General features: G+C 47.5%; 1 protein-coding gene and 1 long non-coding RNA gene across 2 annotated transcripts; one reads left to right on the plus strand and one right to left on the minus strand.

Annotated features, from left to right (window-relative positions):
* Positions 1-315: 315 nt before the first annotated feature.
* Positions 316-13405, plus strand: RCN1 (reticulocalbin 1). Its single transcript, XM_006937183.4, has 6 exons — positions 316-687; positions 5082-5275; positions 6282-6460; positions 8183-8243; positions 10954-11153; positions 12261-13405. The coding sequence occupies exons 1-6, from the start codon at positions 434-436 to the stop codon at positions 12366-12368; spliced, it is 996 nt and encodes a 331-aa protein (XP_006937245.2). The 5' UTR covers positions 316-433; the 3' UTR covers positions 12369-13405.
* LOC123380559 lies at positions 13034-17038 on the minus strand. Its single transcript, XR_006586490.1, has 2 exons — positions 16983-17038; positions 13034-14463 (listed from the first exon to the last, which is right to left on the minus strand). It is a non-coding gene; the product is annotated as an uncharacterized LOC123380559 (long non-coding RNA).
* Between the last annotated feature and the right edge of the window lie 803 nt (positions 17039-17841).

The following is a 17841-nucleotide window of genomic DNA, read 5'->3' on the forward strand; positions in this document are numbered from 1 at the left end:
TTCTCCATAACTGGAAGAAGAGAAAGGGAATTTTATCCTGAACATCTGTTGCTTGACAAAGAACTTCCCCGTCTTCCTAGGAGCCCGGAGTCCCCAGCCCAGTACGCCTGGGCCCGCCCCTCGCGACGAGATCGCGGGGAGGGGCCGAGGAGAAACCCGAGCCCCGCGCCCACCGCCCGGGCTGGCGACGTGGCTCGGCCTCCCCGGCCTCCCCCCCTCCCCGCGGCCCGGCGGCCAATGGGCGCGTGAGCCGGGCTGCCCGAAGCTTCCCTGCCCGCGGCCCGGGGCGCGCCCCTTCGCTCTGGCGCGGGGCGGGCCCGTCCCCTCCCCCGCCGCTGCCGCCGCCGCCGCCGCGCTGGGAGCCCCCACTCCCCAGTCGCCGTCCTCGTCGCTCGCTCCGTGCCTCCCCGCGGGCCGCTCTCCCGTCCTGACGATGGCGCGTGGCGGCCGCGACCGCATCCTGGGGCTCGCCCTGGGGCTGCTGCTGGCGCTGGCGCTGGCGCCCGGGGCGCTGCGGGCCAAACCCACCGTGCGCAAGGAGCGCGTGGTGCGGCCCGACTCGGAGCTGGGCGAGCGGCCGGCCGAGGACAACCAGAGCTTCCAGTACGACCACGAGGCCTTCCTGGGCAAAGAGGACTCCAAGACCTTCGACCAGCTCACCTCGGAAGAGAGCAAGGAGAGGCTGGGGTGAGGCCGCGGTCCGGGCCGCGCTGGGGGGCGTCGCAGGTGCCCGCGGGGACACCCCGGCGGGAGCCACGCGGGACGCGCGCCGCAAAGCAAAGCGAAAGCGAAATCGGGCGCGCGGGCGGAGGGCGGGGTCCGGCGGGTGCTGCGGCGGCCCGGCTCGCGCTGAATTGCCCGCGGGCCGGGGACCAAAGCGTGGGGACAGCCGCCGCGCCCGGGCGGCGGGGAGGCAGGAACGTGGCAGCGGCAGCGGGAGCCAGGGCGGCGAGGGCCCGCCCCCTCCCCTCGGTTGCATCAGAAGGGAGGGGAGAGTGGGTACAAAAGAAGAGTTTGTGCACAGTGGCCTTTTAGTGACACGAGTTCTTCCCCACCTTCCCAGTTTCCCTCTTCTCCCCCAATTCCCCGGGGTGGAGGCTTTGTGACACTGCTAAGAAGGTCTGCAGGATGAACACAAATGGATCAAAGCTGAAGGAGCAGATGAAGGAGAGGGTGGATTCCTGGCGGGTGTTCTTGGGCCGCGGCAGGGGTGTTCTTGCCTCCTGCCTAATAGTAGAGATAGTAGAAGTGGGGATATACAAACCTTGGTGAGAAGATAGGGACATTAGGGGATAGGGAGTGGGAAGTGGGAATGCAAACCGGTCCCCCAGTTTCTCTTTCCAGCAGATGTCTGCGGAGGCACCCAGTCCCTTGGCAACTGAGGGCAAAAAGCTGGAGGGTGTGGTGGCAGATTGTGAATTTCACAGTTGAAGGCATTTGAATCAGGAACCAAACCTGGAAAACAAAACTTAGGTACATCTCAGTGCACCCTCTCCGGGTCCCCTGGGGACACACTTGGTCATTGTGCAGAGGTATCTGGGAACCCTTCCATAGAGGAATCAGCAGCCATGGCCTGGTCCTAAGTGGAGGCTGGGCGGGGGAGGGTCCCAGTAGCCCTGCCTACTGGGCACCAGGCCTCCTGGAACCTGCTTCCTGGGAGTGGAGGATCTTTCTGTCCTGATACATGAAAAAGAACAGCCATCCCTGTGCTGAAGGGGGCCACCAAAGGCCAATGTGGTTGGTTAAGATATGAGGCTAAATTATACCTATTGTGTGGGTGCACCATCTGCCCGCCCTGATAAAAAGATCTTTGGACTTCAAAGTCACCTCCAAACAATCACCTTTTATTTTGCCGAGAAGTACTTTTCTCTTCTTGTTCGGGACTTCACAATGGGGGCCATTGATGAGTTCAGTCTATTGTATTAGCTTTGAAGCACTTGGAAACTGATTTATTCTGGGACCCTGAGAGGCAGCACTGTCACCTACGAGGAGGAGGGGAGGTTTTGGGATTTGGAGTAGGGAACTCTGCAGTTTGCAGTCCTAACAGCTTCCAGTTTAATGCCTTTATCATGACCATAAGCCTAGTGGTGAGAGCTAGTGCTGGTGAAGTTGCTCTGCATTTGGCCCTGGTAGGGACACCTTAACTTCGTTCATGTATTCATGCAACAAACATTTCCATGGCTATTGTGTGCCAGGCACCGTGTTAGATGCTTGGCAGATACAAAGATAAAACCTTATGCTCTAGGCCTCAAAGTACTTATAATTAAAAGTAGAGGAGGGGAGCCTGGGTGGCTCAGTCGGTTAAGCAGCCGACTTGGGCTCAGGTCATGATCTCGCGCTTCGTGAGTTTGAGCCCCGCGTCGGGCTCTGTGCTGACAGCTCGGAGCCTGGAGCCTGCTTCCGACTCTGTCTCCCTCTCTCTCTGCCCCTCCCCCGCTCACACTCTGTCTCTCTTTCCTTCAAAAATAAACATTAAAAAAATTTTTTTTTAATAAATAAAAGTAGAGGAGAGAAATACAAGCAGACACTAATGTGTAATTGCTATGATGGCGGCAGGTAAAAACCACAGTGACCACACTCGGGAAAAGGAGCCCCTAGGGCTTCAGGTTGGAGAGCGGGGCTTAGGGGTTTGGGGACGTCACCTGATCAGAGATTGCGGGATGGCTCAGAGGTCGCCAGGTGCACAAGCAGAGGAAGGCATTCCTGAAAACAGCCTGCTTATAAAAGTTTTGAAACCTGTTCTGGGGGATGAAGGCTGTTGGGACAGTAAAGGGACAGGGCAGAAGTGGGAGGTGGGAGGGGACCTAAGAGCAGAGCAGGAAGGATCTCTTTGAGGTAGAGATTAGGCGTTATCCTGTACGTAATCAAAATGTCACCATCCCCAAAACTTGTTGGTAATGTCAGACAGGCAGGAGGACAGAGAACATAACTGAGGCGCAGGTGGAGAGACCAGGGGCAGGGGAGTGGCCACGAGTGCCTTAACCAGGCACAGCTAGTCCCGAGGGCAGGAGACTGTGAATCCAGGCACGTGGGAAGTAGAACAGTCAGTGCTTGCTCTGGACTTAACGTGGGGTGGGGAAGTGGTCTCTGGGGGGACATCTGGTCTCTGGCCTGAGCTACCAGGCAGTGGACACACACTCACCTGTAAGGTAAATCCAGGCTAGAAGGTGGGTGGAAGGTTGGGACGTGATGGAACATGAAAAGCCACCTTTCTGCCCACAGCTCCTGGTGCAGCAGTCCCCTCTGCCCAACCCCCCCCCCCCCAGGCTTGGGCTGGATCCAGGCAGTCACCACCTGACCTTAGATTCTGAAAATGTGACAGTTCTAGAGCTTCTGGAGACAGCTAGGCCAAGGGGCTTGCAGAGCGGAGGCCCACAGGCCACACACAGTCACAAACATGCTATGAGCTCTTAGAAAAAATGTAAATTACTTGCCCACATTTAAACTGAGCGATTTCACATAAAGACCCTGATTTCTGGTTTCTCTTGACACCGTGGACTTCTATTCCCATGTGGCATTCATCGTCTGGAGCAGAGATGGGCATCTCCAGGTTGCCCGAGGCTCCACCTGGAGTCTTGGCTCACTTCTGTTACTTCTGTTACCTGCTGGGTGTTCGCTGAGTTCTCCATCCACCTGTGATCTAGACTGCTGCCCTTAGTGAGGCTGGGCACACATTCTCTCCTGTATTTCCCACAACATCCCTTGTAAAGCAGGTGTTCCAATTTATAGTCAGGCAAACTGAGATCCAGAAAGGCTGTGAATCCCTAGAAGGAAGCCTGAGGATACTTGAGGCTTAGTCTGTTAGCTCTGGGACCTGTTAAGATGGCAAATGAGGGGACACAGGAAAGCTGTTTGTAGCACTCACACTTTCCTGAGGAAGAGGGAAACGGGCTCCCCAGGTTCAGGTAGGAGACAGTAACTTTATACAAACTAATAAATTCCTTCCCCATTTCTAATTAATGAAAGAGTAACTGTCAGTTAGAACTTCTGTTGACAGTAAGAAAGTTTTCCCGCTGAGTTGATAGACTGCAGCTCTAAGCAAAGAAATAAATCCCTAAGTAGCCTGGCTGACCGCATCCCAGGTAAATGGACTACTGGAACTTTCTTAAGCATTGGAAATGGCTTGTGGGTGTCCTTGAAGTTCCCCACAGGGACTGCATCTCTAGCTTGGGACCCTCTGGCCTAGAGACGGACACTGGTGAGTTCCCAGCCTGAAGTTTACTTTGGACCAGGGTTTGGGGGTACCTCAGTAGAGTCCAGAGGGCAGTCGCTGGACCCCGGGCTAGCTGTGGAGCAGGAGACCCCCCCCTGGACATAGGTATCTTCGCCCAAAGGGCAGGGTGTAGGCTCCTGCAGCTGGCTCGGCTGGTCAGGCTTCTTGAATAGTTTTCATGATGTGAAGGCTCTTTCATCCCTGACGTTTTATGCTTTGGCCAACAAGATCTGGTCTTCTAAGTGTCGAGTATGAGTCCAAAGTGGCGATATTTTAAAAAGGAAGAAGAAGAAGAAAAAGAAAAGAACTCGCTTATCTTCTGGTTCACCTAGAATTTTCCTTTTTTTCAAATTTTATTTTATTTTATTTTATTTTATTTTATTTTATTTTGCATTAGATCTAGCGCCAGAAGACATGGGTTCTTACCCTGTCATACTAAATACTAGCTGTGTGATCTTGGAAAAGTCGTCTCATTTCTCTCAGCCTCTGTTTCCATCACTGTAACACAAGGGAGTTGGACTGCATCTGGAGAAGACTGTTGGGTTTCATCTCACAATCAACTCTGATCAATTGGTGGTGTCCACCTGCACAGTGCTGTGTTGAGAAGGATTCAGAGGCACGCCTGGGTTTATCAGGACAGAGGGCATGGTCCGCTGGTAGTGTCTGCCATTGGCAATGGGGGGAGGACGCATATTACCCTCAGAAAAGATGAACTTTAAGATCCTTTCCAGCACAATTGGATCATTGCTTTTATTTCACTTGCTTATGCATTTTAGATTCTGCGGTGTTTGATCTTTTTCTGCATCAGGATCACACAAGCCTTGATAATAGCCTTGTGGGTTGTTTTTTTTTTTTTTTTAAACTACAGGAAGATTGTTGACCGAATTGACAGTGATGGGGATGGCTTTGTTACTACTGAGGAGCTGAAAACTTGGATCAAGCGAGTGCAGAGAAGATACATCTACGATAATGTCGCTAAAGTCTGGAAGGATTATGATCGGGACAAAGATGATAAAATTTCCTGGGAAGAATACAAACAAGCCACCTATGGTTACTACCTAGGTAAGAGGTGCTGCCTGAGCATTTGCACAGCTGGGGCCCACATAACAAGCTCCTTGCGGGAGCCTCTCCTCTCTCAACACATCTACTGCCTCCGGGAGATGTCACAACCCCCTAAGTAGAGCCTGCTTGTATAACATCCTCCTCTGCTTACTAAGAATGTACAGAGCTCCTTACCCTGAGTGAAGCTGTGGGTGGTGAGTAGCGGGAGGGGTCCCGGGTCCAATAAAAAGTGACTTAGGTTGCTGCCCAATCTGAGCTTACAATCTCAGAGGCACAAAGAACAAAGAGAACAGAGCAGAGATGAAGTGTGCCTGTGCTACAGTCTCAAAATGCTGCCAAGTTTCAGACAGCAAGGACCGAGTGAGCTGAAGCAGTCAGGGAAGGTTTCCTGGTGGAGGGTGGTCTGGGAGCTGGGCCTTGAAAAATGGATATATATTTGGAGAGATAGAGGCAAGTGGGGAAGGTGGGTCCATTGGAGGAGCAAAGGTGCAGCAGTGAATTCAGCAGTGGGTAGGGTTTGGATGTAAGACATGCTTGTTTGTGAAGGTAGAGGGATGTGTGCAAAGCGTAGAGTGCAGCCCCACTGGGTATGTGGTAGAGAGAGCTAGGAGATAAGTCTCAGGAGAGCTGGTGGAGCACACACTCGTGGTTACATTAAGGGAGATTATGAAGGCCAGACAGAAATGTCTAGACAGAATATTGCAGGTACTAGGGAGCCTGTGCGTGTTCTAGGTCAAAGAATGATATTATGAGAGCAGAGTTCTGCGAAGAAAAGCCTAAAGCCAGCACTCCTAACCACTTGCTATAATGCCCCCAATAAGCCGTTGGGGCCTGGATTATAGGAGGGATGAAGGGACAGATGCTAAAGGTAAAATGCTTCAAAGAACTCAATTGGTCAGGACCTTTTTTGTCCTGTGTGTACCATTTGGGTATGAAGGATGACTGATCTGGAAGGAAATGGTTTCCTTAGCAGCCCAGTTTAAATGTTTCTGCACACATCTTGCAGGAAACCCTGAAGAGTTTCAAGATCCTTTAGATCATAACACCTTTAAAAAGATGCTGCCACGTGATGAGAGAAGGTTCAAGGCTGCAGACCTCGATGGTGACCAGATAGCCACTCGGGAGGAGTTCACCGCCTTTTTGCACCCTGAGGAGTTTGAGCATATGAAGGAAATTGTGGTTTTGGTAAGATAAAGAGCCCGGACTGGGAAAAGACCAGAGCAAAATCTGTACCAAAGTCTTGTCCCTTCTTCTAAAGAAAGAGCATTCTTCATTCAACCTGCGGGGAATTGGAGAAGAACTCTGAAGTAGAATACAATGGAATACTTGTCTACCACTGTGAGTCAGGGCAGGCTAGCTGCTGTAACAAACAGCCCCAATCCTAGCCATGTAAAACAGAGCTTATTTTTGCTTATACCAAGTCCAGTGCAGATGGCCTGAGTCAGGTGGGTCTTCTGGGCACTTCTCCAAGTACTTTCAGGCTACTTACATCTTACACTCTGCCATCCTGTGGCATCAAGGTCATCCTGGCAACAACCAGCTGGGAGACAAAGGAAAAGATAGGGAATGAGGAGAAGGCAACAGTCTACCCTTACTATTCTGGCCAGGAAATGAATCATCTTCCCTTTTACCTTCCACGGACTGCTTCTAGATATGACAAGGCAGGGAAATACAGATGTGTGCCCGAAAAGAGCAGAAGGGTTTTGTGAGCAACTAGCTAGTCTCTGTCCATTTTGCACCCTTGAAGGAACTGGGAAAAGACTCTGAAATGGAATGCATGGTTGTTAAAACATATAGAAACTTAAAATAAAACTGTAGCTGGAAGGACACTCCTCTTCGGGCTGGGTCTTTGGAGGATGAATGAGTCTGACCCTAGGCTTTGAGAGATGCTTATAAGGCCTCTCTGAGTGTAGGTGCTTTCCATAGTGGCTGGCAGGGTCCCAAATGTCTTCATTTGCCATGACAGTAAAATAAATGCCATCATCTCTTTCCTGGGCAGATATGCCAGGCCAGTTCTGACTGCTTTGATGCTGGGAAACAAGTGGCTAAAGTTTTTGTTCATAATCGGCTCTGGACTATGTTTTAGTTTTCCAGCTGGTAGGTGGGATCCACTCTTGCTTTATTCTTCCTTCTCATGGCCACCAAGACACTAAGGACTGGGCAGTGGCTCTAAGAAACATTTCTTTTTACCACCCAACATCCATTTAGCCACACCTAACTTGCCAGAGGCAGATGAAGATGAGGGAATTGTCCACAAGAAGATTATGTGCCTCTGGATTGACGCTCTGCTCTTGGGTGGCTATTTTCTTTAACCCAGGATATGCCTGTGAGTTGCTGTGACAATGGACAGTAAATTCATTTAATTACTCACCCTCACAATAAACCTAATTAAGAAGTCTGATGGACTAAACATAGAACATATACATTCGAAAGTCAGATACACTTTTATTTTTTAGTTGCTCACTGTTTCGTATTTTTATGACACCAACCCAGCCTTCATAGTCCAGTTAGCACTGGAATCTATTTTTTTGTGATTATCTAGGCTGGTGGTTCCCGAGCTGGGTTCCTCACAGGTACCCCCGAGGATGATTTGGCTGGATGATGGAGATAGTTGGCCTGGCATGGCTTCTTGATAAAATCAGAGTCCCTCTGGGCTTATACAGACATTTTCATGTGAAGAGAGTGTTGTGCTGTTACAATTATGGGATGGGGGAGGAGGAACCCAAGCCACTGCCTATTGTTTTACAGATAAGAAACTTAACGCCTGGGGAGGAAAAGAGATGAGCCAAAAGTTTCCAAGCATTTTCAGGCCAGAAAAGCCAGAGAAAGGAGGACAGTAGGTAGAATTCTCAGACTTACTTAGAGCACATAGCCATCTTGCATTCTCTGTTCCCCTCTGCTTCCTAGGAAACTCTGGAGGACATCGACAAGAATGGGGATGGGTTTCTGGATCAGGACGAGTATATTGGTGAGTGTGGCCTGGGGTCTTGTTCTTCTGTCCCAACTGGGCAACACTCTTCCACCCACATGTCTAGCTGCTTTGGTCAGACGTCTCTTTTAGCAACAGCTGCAAGCCTGAAGTTGCCATTGTTGTGCCTTCCCACCGGGGAGGGCCTTGTCATTACCAGTCCCTAGTGGTACAACCTCAGGGAGGCATTTATGAGAATTCACACAGCGGCCAAGAGCGGGCCCACGGCTCTGAGAGGTGCCCTCCTCCACACTGTGTAGTTTTACCTTTGCAGAGTGAACGTGGGGATCCGACGGATTTACAGTTAGGCTAGAGCAGACTGACCCTGAAGGACCCTGAAAGACACACTGTGGGTCAGTCTGTGGGATCTAAGAGCACTAGGTAGATGGAGCTGTGTTGAACACCCAGGCATCTGCAGAAAGGTGCCCCTTCTTAAAGAGGTACATCCTTTTACGGAGCGCACGGTTGCCCCTTGATTAGCCATTGTGTGCCTCTGGGTTTTGATCCTTTGATTGGGAGTACCGAACCTAGCATTTTGTGCTGATGGGCTCCCCTTCAAGCATCAGGAAGTGTGTTGTCAGGCGCCCGAGCACTGGTGGAGTGGGGCTCCGATTAATGCCCCCGGGTCAGAAGTCACCTGGCTGGCTAGAGCCCTCCCGAGCAGCCTGTAGGTCTCCAGGCATAAAGGACTGGGGCAGGCAACATGGCAGCTTCCACTCGACCCTTGTCACTGCCACTTCAGGGCTCTGCTACTTGGTTCCAACAGCAGGCTACCTTGTGGTGGTGGCTCTTCTCCCAAGTGTCAATAAAGTAAAGGCTGGAAAATCATTTGAGGGATGGGATGCATATCATTTTTGTACTCCTATTTAATAGAGGCAGTTAATTATCTTTCAGCATAAAACAGGAGCCCGAGTCGCCATCAGTCTCTAGTCTGTGGTTGTATCACTTTGCCACCCCAGGCACAGGAACAAGTGCCTTCGGTAATGGAGAGCAAAGTTTCTTCTAATCATTAGAAATTATATCTGATCTGCAGGACCGAACACTGTTCTTCGTCGGCCTGTGGTAACAGACAGGTGGCTCTCACTACAGTAATTAAAGTGATCTTGGTGGCTCTACCTTTGTGGGATGACACATGCTGACAGGCTACTCGTCCGTGCAAGCCGCAGAGCCGTCCTCCGGCCCGGTGCGTGCGCGAGGGACAGTTCAGAGCTGCGGACGCCTCACCTTGACAGTGGTGATGGAATTAGACAGAAAAGGCTGACGGATTGAAACAAGCAATGTAGCACTTTTGATTAAGTGTGTGCTCTTCCTGGCCCTCCTGAACTCTGCATTGAAACGGTGCAAAGTCAGGGGCAAAACTCCGAGTGGCTTTGCCTAAAAGAAACATTCCATTCTTCACACTGGGCAGGGAGGGAGGTGGGGGGCATTGTGCTTGAAAATCCAGTTCTGAGCAGCTCACAGTCAGAGAGGCCTGACGTGTGGACTTGTCCTGCAAGTGACTTCATTGATGGAGAAGCCTTCTTTTCAGGTGGGAGGAAGTGGAAAACCAGTGGTGATGTGGTGCACTGGGAACAGCACTGCACTTGGGAGCCCTGGCTTCTCCACTTACTAGCTGTGTGACCCAGTGGGAGTCGTGTAATCATGAAAAGCCTCAGCTTCCTCATCCATAAAATGGGAATACATAGCGCCCAGGCTTGTAGGATTAGACGATGCCCAAGTTAGCTAATAAATGTGACAACTCTTTCTCAAAAACAGTCTGCAGATTTCCAGTGTGGGTCCAACGTGTGCTGAAACAAGAGTCTTGCTTCTCTTTTCCCTTGATTCACTACCTGCTCTCTCTACCTCCTGACATTTCCAACTTGGGTTTCCATCAAAGAGAAAACTGCCCACAGAGTAGCTGTGTTGTCCAAGAAGATCTAGTGACTTAGCAAACAATGCATATGAACATTGCCTTCTTTTTTCTTTCCCTGCCATTTTGTATAATAAGGATAATAATCCATCTGATATAATTGTTATAAGGGTGAAATAAAATGATCCGTGCAAAAGCCCCTTGGGAATGATACCAGCAACGAAAGGAATAAGCGGTAAAGGCCATGGGTTGGAAGCAGAGTGCTCCTGCTCCTACATTGTCTTGAGCTCATGCTAGCTGTGGGTCCTTGGAGTAAGGCTGTGCCTCAGTGTTTTCATCTATAAAGTGGGAATAATAATAATACCTAATTCATAAGATTGTTAAGAAAATTAAATGAAAAAAGTGTATGTAAAATATTTTTTATATAATACCTGGACTGTCGAAAGTGCTTGATGTTGGTCCTTATTGGTTTTTCACTTAGATAGTGCCAATTTGGGTTGTAGAGTGTATTTATAGAGAGTATCCTATGTAATCTTCATAATAACTCTTGTGGTATTTAAATATTACCTCCATGTTATAGACAAGACAATTTAGGACTCAGTCACTGAATTAAGTAACTTAATCCCAGTCACTGAACTCACTGGATTCATCTTCTGATTCCTAAACTCCGTTCTTTCTATTCTGCCAAGCAGCTTTCACAGTGGATAAATCATTCTGTCATTATCCCCAAGAAACTGCCCACGAGACTTCTGGGTTAGGTCTCTTGATTGGTCATCATCCTTCCAAAAACTCAGGAGGTCAGGTTTTCCTTGACTTACCTTCCCACTTGTCCTCGTAACTAAGAACAACCTTCCCTTCTAGCGGATATGTTTTCCCACGAGGAGAACGGCCCTGAGCCTGACTGGGTTGTGTCAGAACGGGAGCAGTTTAATGAGTTCCGGGATCTGAACAAGGACGGGAAGTTGGACAAAGATGAGATTCGCCACTGGATCCTCCCTCAGGACTATGACCATGCTCAGGCCGAGGCCAGGCACCTGGTGTATGAGTCAGACAAAAACAAGGTATTTCACGTTGTTCTGGAATCGTTCCTTGAAGGGAGACAGTTTACATAAGATTGGTTCTGTTTGCTTCTTTAGTGATAGCATTTGGCCCGTGGCCCAAGCAGCCGTGTCATTCTTGACCTACATTACAGACTTGTAAACTTCAGCCAGACCTTGATTTTTAAAATTTTTTTTTAATGTTTATTTATTTTTGAGAGAGAGAGAGTGAGTGGGGGAGGAGCAGAGAGAGAGGGAGACACAGAATCCAAAGCAGACTCCAGGCTCCAAGCTGTCAGCACAGAGCCGGACGCAGGGCTCAAACTCAGGAACTGTGAGATCAGTGACCTGAGCCAAAGTCAGACGCTTAACTGACTGAGCCACCCAGGCGCCCCTAGCCAAGACCTTGGTAACCCACGGTGAACTCAATTGGCCCAGACATTCCTAGATAGTCTGCTATGGGCCACACACTTAATTCACTGCCGTCTCCTAGGACTGCAGAACCGGTAACTTTGTTTGCTGTGGGCAGGGCAGGGATTTAAGAGATATACCCTGAGTTGCCCTAGGACAGGTTTGTTCATTCAGCCAGTCACTCAGCAGATAATTTACCAAACATCTGTCATGTGTCAGACGCAAGGATGCCATCCCGTTACATCCCAGGCATCTTCAAGCATGCACTTACTGCTGGCTCTGATGCCGAGCACTTCAATACCTGTTGGTAAATATCCAAGTAAACAAACAAGATTTAGAAAGAAGTCCTGTGTCTTCCAGTTGGATCACTGTTGCAAGTTCTTGGGACGCAGTAGAGTTTTGCAGTCAGGCTATAAAAGGGGAATGGAATTCTTTGGGGCCTGTTTGGAGAATGTCAGCACTGTGTGTAGACATAACTGGATTCTAGCTTCTGAATTCCTCGAGGACTTGGCCTGATGTATTTTAGCACAGGTTTTAAGCCAGGGGGCTGTTTTTGCAGGGCAGTGTGACGGTGACTGCTGGAGGTACCTAGCAGCTTCTTCATTATGACCTGTAATATTTTAGATGTTGAAAACCCATGAAATAACATGAGCTTCATGCTGAACTATTACTCAGAGTTACCAGAGCTGCTGTGACAGAGGTCTTTCCTCTCTCTTGCAGGATGAAAAGCTAACTAAAGAGGAGATATTAGACAACTGGAACATGTTTGTCGGAAGCCAAGCTACCAATTATGGGGAGGATCTCACAAAAAATCATGATGAGCTTTGATACATACAGCAGACTCTGGGAGGCTTTCTTTTCATGTCTGGGATGGTTGCTACAGTTGTCTCATTCACAAAAAAAGCAAATTTATAACCTCAGATTGGGGTTAAAGTTGTTTTTCACTCAGTATTTACTGGAAAATCATTATTGCTATTCTTTCAGTGAGACTTCTCTCCAAACACATTAAAACCTGGGTAAATTGCTTTGGGGATACTTGCTAAAACATGATTTTTTAGCTTTTTCCATTAAACGTAGACTAAAGGGGAAGAAAATTTGAAAGAGCCCCTATATTCAGAAGTTGGGTGGGTTGGGGGCAATATATGAAGCGACTGCTATGTTATTTTAACCGCACGTTTTTTGCATTTGCCACTGTTCAACGGCTGGTGAGAGAAAGTTCTGATGAAACTACAGTGGTGTCCTCCTGTGTAGGCTTATTTCAGAGCACGTCTAATATTCCAGATTCTTTCTTCTTGACTTTGTACTCTGAGCTGTCACTGTAAATGGTATATGAAACCTCCGTGCATTTTTCTGCACGGACCTGCTAATGTGCACAACAAATCCCTATCTTTGTGCTTTTTGTTTTTACATTAAGAAGCAATCAAGAAAGATAATGTGAAAAAGAAAGGAATTTTAGAGGTAGGGAAAACATGAATGCCAGGCATTCAAAGAGCTATAGGAAAATGATAAACACTTTATTTTACTTGAGAACATTTTCTTGACATGTAAATGAGGTAGGTCTGATCTTTGAAAAAGTGAATAGAAATACCATCCATTTCCTCGCTGATCACCAGTAGGAATGAGGCTGTGGGGTCCTGGGGAAGTGCAGTGTGCGGAGCTTGAGCTCTGGAACCCGCGCCGTCTGGTCCCCGTGAAGCTGCGACCCTTGGATCTGCCCCCCCGGGACTATACACCGTGGAACGAGGACACGATGATGTTCCAGGCCATTGGCTGAACTGGTAGAAACAACTTTTACAGGTTGACATTTCACCTTGTAAGTAGCAAGTGAACAAAATAAAGGATCCCGCTGAGGATTTTCTACTGTGTCTGTGGTGTTTGACCTCACATGTTCTATTTGTGACATTCTTATTCATATTGAATTAACAGTGGGATGGGATTACATGAGGAAGATTATAAAGGTTCTGGGTTTTAATCCGATTGCTACAATGTTTGGCATATACTCATTATTTAATCAGTCCGTACGTCTTTCTCTGCTTGTAAGGGCATCTGCAAGTCATTATAAGTGTTAGGTCTCTCTGAGGTTACAAGGCTCTACAGGGTCTGGTTCCTTCCTGTCTCAGCATCTCCCTACCACTCTCTCCTGCACCTCCCATAATCAGCACCACTCACTTCCTGGTCTTTGCACACACCAAATTAATTCCCAGGTTAGGCCCTTTATACTTGCCCCCTCGCCCTCCGATTCAGAACACCCCTCTCCCATGTCCTCAGGGAATTCAACTGGTACATCCTAATTGGGGCCTTCCAGACTCCATCATTTATAGTGGTCACATCTGAGTCCCTGTTTATATTTTGTCTCATTTGCCCATCTTATTTTCTTCTCGGTACGTGTTACCATTTATGCTATTGTTTCCTAGGGTTGATGTACAAATGCCCACAAAGAGGGAGGCTTACAACAACAGAAACTTAGTTTCTCACGGTTCTAGAGGCCGGAGTCTGAAATGAAGGTGTCGGCAGGGCCAGGCTCCCTCGGGGGGATATAGGGCAGAATCCTTCCTTGCTGCTTCCAGAGTCTAGTGGCCCCGCACGTTCCTTGGTTGTGGCTGTATCACTCCACTCTCTGCCTCCCATTTTATGGCCTTTTCTTCCTCTCTGTGTCTCTTCTGTGTGACTTGGAAAGTCACTTGTCGTTGGATTTAGTGACCACCTTGATAATCCAGGATGATCTTCTCTCAAGATCCTTACTTACATCTGCAAAGACCCATTTTTCCAAGGAAGATCACATTCACAGGTTCCGGGGGTTAGGAGGTAGACATAGCTTTTGGGGGGCTGCCTTCAGCCAACTGCACCATTTGATATGTTCTTGTTTGTATGCTGTCTTTCGCGCTCTAGGATGTGAGAGCAATGGTCTGGTCCATCTTAGTTGCTGAATGAATGAGAGGTAGTTAGCTTTCATCAAAGAGGATATTCTTCAGGGGGAAAAAATTGTGTAAATTATTTAAAAAATTAGCTAACATTTGCTGAATGAGAAGTTCAGTAATTCGCCTGACTCCACTAAGTGGCAGGGCTAGAACTCAGATCCAGGTGTTCCTGGCTACAAAATGTCCACTGGTGAGTGCTAAGTTTTACTGCTCCAACCTTTGGTTCTGATATATGTTCCCTTTATTTCTTTGCTCACCCACGGTGTATGATTATATGGTCAGGAAATGAGAATTAACTCCTCTTACCCAGAAATAAGCTGACACCTTTTTTTTTTAAAGCAATGAAAACCTGTCTTTTGAAAAATGAGAAAATAATATCTTGTAACCTAATTAGAAGCATAACACTTGTAAAAGGTGCTAACATTATTTTTCCCCCAAAAGGGAATACTGGTTGATTTATTAAGTTATGCATAGTAAAATGTTAAATATATTTTGAGCACTAAATTTTTCCTTTCAAGTCAGTGCACATAAGAAGAGAACCCTCACAGAGACTAGTGCTTCTGGGGCTGAATTTAACACTATTTAAGGAAAGAAAACCTTAGCTAGGGGACATAACTGTTAACATGGTGATTTGTAAAGCCTTAGATTTCTAATAGGGTCTGACTGTTTCAAGGAAAACATATTTTGTTTCTAGGTAATATTTCAAGTCGGATTATGGACAAATGCTACAAAATTGATCTGTAATGGGAAATACTGTAATGTCACAAAGCATTATTTATATGCTTAATGTGACTGAAAGCATTAATTGCTAGGAGCCAAAATCTGTCCAAGCAAAACATGAACACACATTTCGTACCTCTTGTCTCTTATGTAGGTTTTTGAATGAATTCGAGTGTAACAAAAATGTGGTTAGAGCAGCAACATCTGAAGGTTTTCTTCACCTGCTTGGATTATTGTAGTTGTTTCTTGTTAGCAAAGGCATGAATCGTATCTGCTTAGAGGTGCCCAGCAAATCGTAGCTGCATGGCTACCTGTTAGCCACCCAGGCAAAAACATCTTGTGGAGGTAAGTGGTGAATGGCCGACTGGATGTTTTTAAGTCTTTCTAGACGGATTTTGTTACCTTTATGATAAAATCCGTCTTCCTCCAAGTATACACAGCTAAGATTTGCCTCTCTCTGGAGTCTTAAAACAAGTTTCTAGTGCTAGAATTTCCCACTAAAAACCAGTGAGGGCGGTAATGTTCGCTGCTTTGGCTCAAACTGAAGTATTAAAAATTTGAGCCGTGGAAAGACTCTCATTAGAACTTAAACTCCTGGATTTACATGAACGTGGAGCTATTTCCACAGAACCTATGTGCACTCTCAATTCTGGTCAGTTCCAGAGTCCGAGGCTGGCTAAACACACCCTAGGAATGATGCATCCCACCATCCCATGTGTTTTCAGTACCTCTATCATTTTTCTTCCATAAAATGGAAAACAGCGTGCAAGTCCCCACGGAGGCACAGAAAAGAACGGGAGTGTGAGGACTGGCTACTCTCCTATCTTGGAGGTGCTTGTATAGCAGAAGCACATAAGCATTTCTTTTCTCCTACACTAATAGCCAGCCACTGTGTCAAGTTCTTACATACATTTCTCCTGGAACCCTCACAACAACCTGTGAGGCTGGTACTTGTAAGAAAGAGGGATAAGCCGCGTCATGCTGCGGTTAACAAACAACCCTACCGTCTCAGCGGCTTAAAGCAACACAGGTTTGTTTCTTTTGCAAAGTCCACTCTAGGCCAATGGTGCACGGCGGCTGTGGTGTGGGGGCACCGCAGTGTGAGAGTCAAACACAGGCAAGCAAACGTGGTGACCCCTGACAGTACCCCAGGTCAGATCACGTTCTTCTAGAAGTGGCAGAGCCAGGATACACATCCAGGCTTCTCTAATGGGGGGCCTGCCCTCTTAATCACCCCACCATGTTGTCCTCCATTAAAGTGTCTCTTGGTGAATATGCCGCTAATTTTAAAAACTGGTGGCAATGCATGGTGTCATTTGAAAATTCAGGACCCCTGGGATGAGAGGCAGAGTTGGCGGCAAGGAAAGACAGGTCTAAAGCCGTGGCTGGATTGAATTCTAGCTCTGTACACAGAAGTTCTATGATCTCAGCCAAGTCACCTTCCTCCTGAAAAGCCTGTTTTGACTGCACAACATGGACAATAATGACAACAACAATAATACCCAGCTCTCAGAGTAATCACAAAGATGAGGTGCAATAATGTACATGCAAGAACCACATGGACACTGAAAATTTTTCCTAACAACCTTTCTGAGCGGGTCAAATGTTAGTGGTCAGAGACGTCATGCCTACAGATGCTGGTTAATAGTCTTTCCTTCGTGCATGAAGTGTTCCTAAAGCTTCAAGATCCATCTACTAGTGGAGGAAACTGGATCAAATGACAAAGGAATCACATTCAGCACTGTTTTCATCATGGTGAGGGAGTTCCAAAGCTCTGTGTATGTGGCAAAGATTTGGAACTTACTTCAAAAGCAGATCAAAAGAGGGGCGCCTGGGTGGCTCAGTCGGTTAAGCGTCTGACTTTGGCTCAGGTCATGATCTCTGCCTGTGAGTTGGAGCCCCGTGTGGGGTTCTGTGCTGAGGGCTCAGAGCCTGGAGGCTGCTTCGGATTCTGTTTCTCTCTCTCTCTGCCCCTCCCTTGCTCATGCTCGGTCTCTCTAAAATAAAATAATAAAATTAAATAAAATTAAAGTAAATTAAAAAGCAGATCAAGAGAGTCTGCATAAAAAACCTCCAGGGACCCAACTGCAAAAGGTCACACGGGGTCATGTTTTCAGATGGGGAAACTGAAGCTCAGAAAGATTAAGCTTGTAGCTTGCCCTTCCTCGGGACTGAGACAGAGGTTAGACTAGAACCTCTCTCTCCCCTTACTCCAGCTGTTCACTTTAAAGCCTCAACGATTTCATCTGAAAAACGGCGAGAATAATCCCAACCTTCTAGAAGAGGAATAAGGATTGGTCAAGGAAATGCCTGCAAAGCACTTTGTGAAGGCAGTGCTCCCTCAGTAAATGGTAACCACGTTTATTGTTACACCTAAGGAGAGTCCTTTCGGCATCAAACATTGTATTTATTTGTGGTTACTTTTAGGCTTCAACCATGGCATTAGTGAAGGAGGTTGTGTTTTTATCAGAACATCGTCAGAGGCTTGTTTGCTGTTTTAAATATACGAAAGAAAGGTGTTGTTGTTTTATAAAGGTCACATCTTTAAAAAAAAAAAAAAAGATGTCACATGATTATTAACTGTAAGAAGCTGAGGAGATTTATCAGATCAGTGATCCCAAACCAGGGAAGTATGTGGCTGTGCTAAGATACTGGTGATAAAG

The sequence above is a fragment of the Felis catus genome, chromosome D1 (genome assembly GCF_018350175.1).
Source record: "Felis catus isolate Fca126 chromosome D1, F.catus_Fca126_mat1.0, whole genome shotgun sequence".
In the NCBI taxonomy this organism is placed as follows: Eukaryota; Metazoa; Chordata; class Mammalia; order Carnivora; family Felidae; genus Felis; species Felis catus.

Coding starts and splice junctions, on each gene's coding strand:
- RCN1 (XM_006937183.4), top strand. CDS start 434: ATGGCGCGTGGCGGCCGCGACCGCATCCTGGGGCTCGCCCTGGGGCTG. Junction 688..5,081: donor GAGAGCAAGGAGAGGCTGGG/GTGAGGCCGCGG, acceptor TTTAAACTACAG/GAAGATTGTTGACCGAATTG. Junction 8,244..10,953: donor GGATCAGGACGAGTATATTG/GTGAGTGTGGCC, acceptor CTTCCCTTCTAG/CGGATATGTTTTCCCACGAG.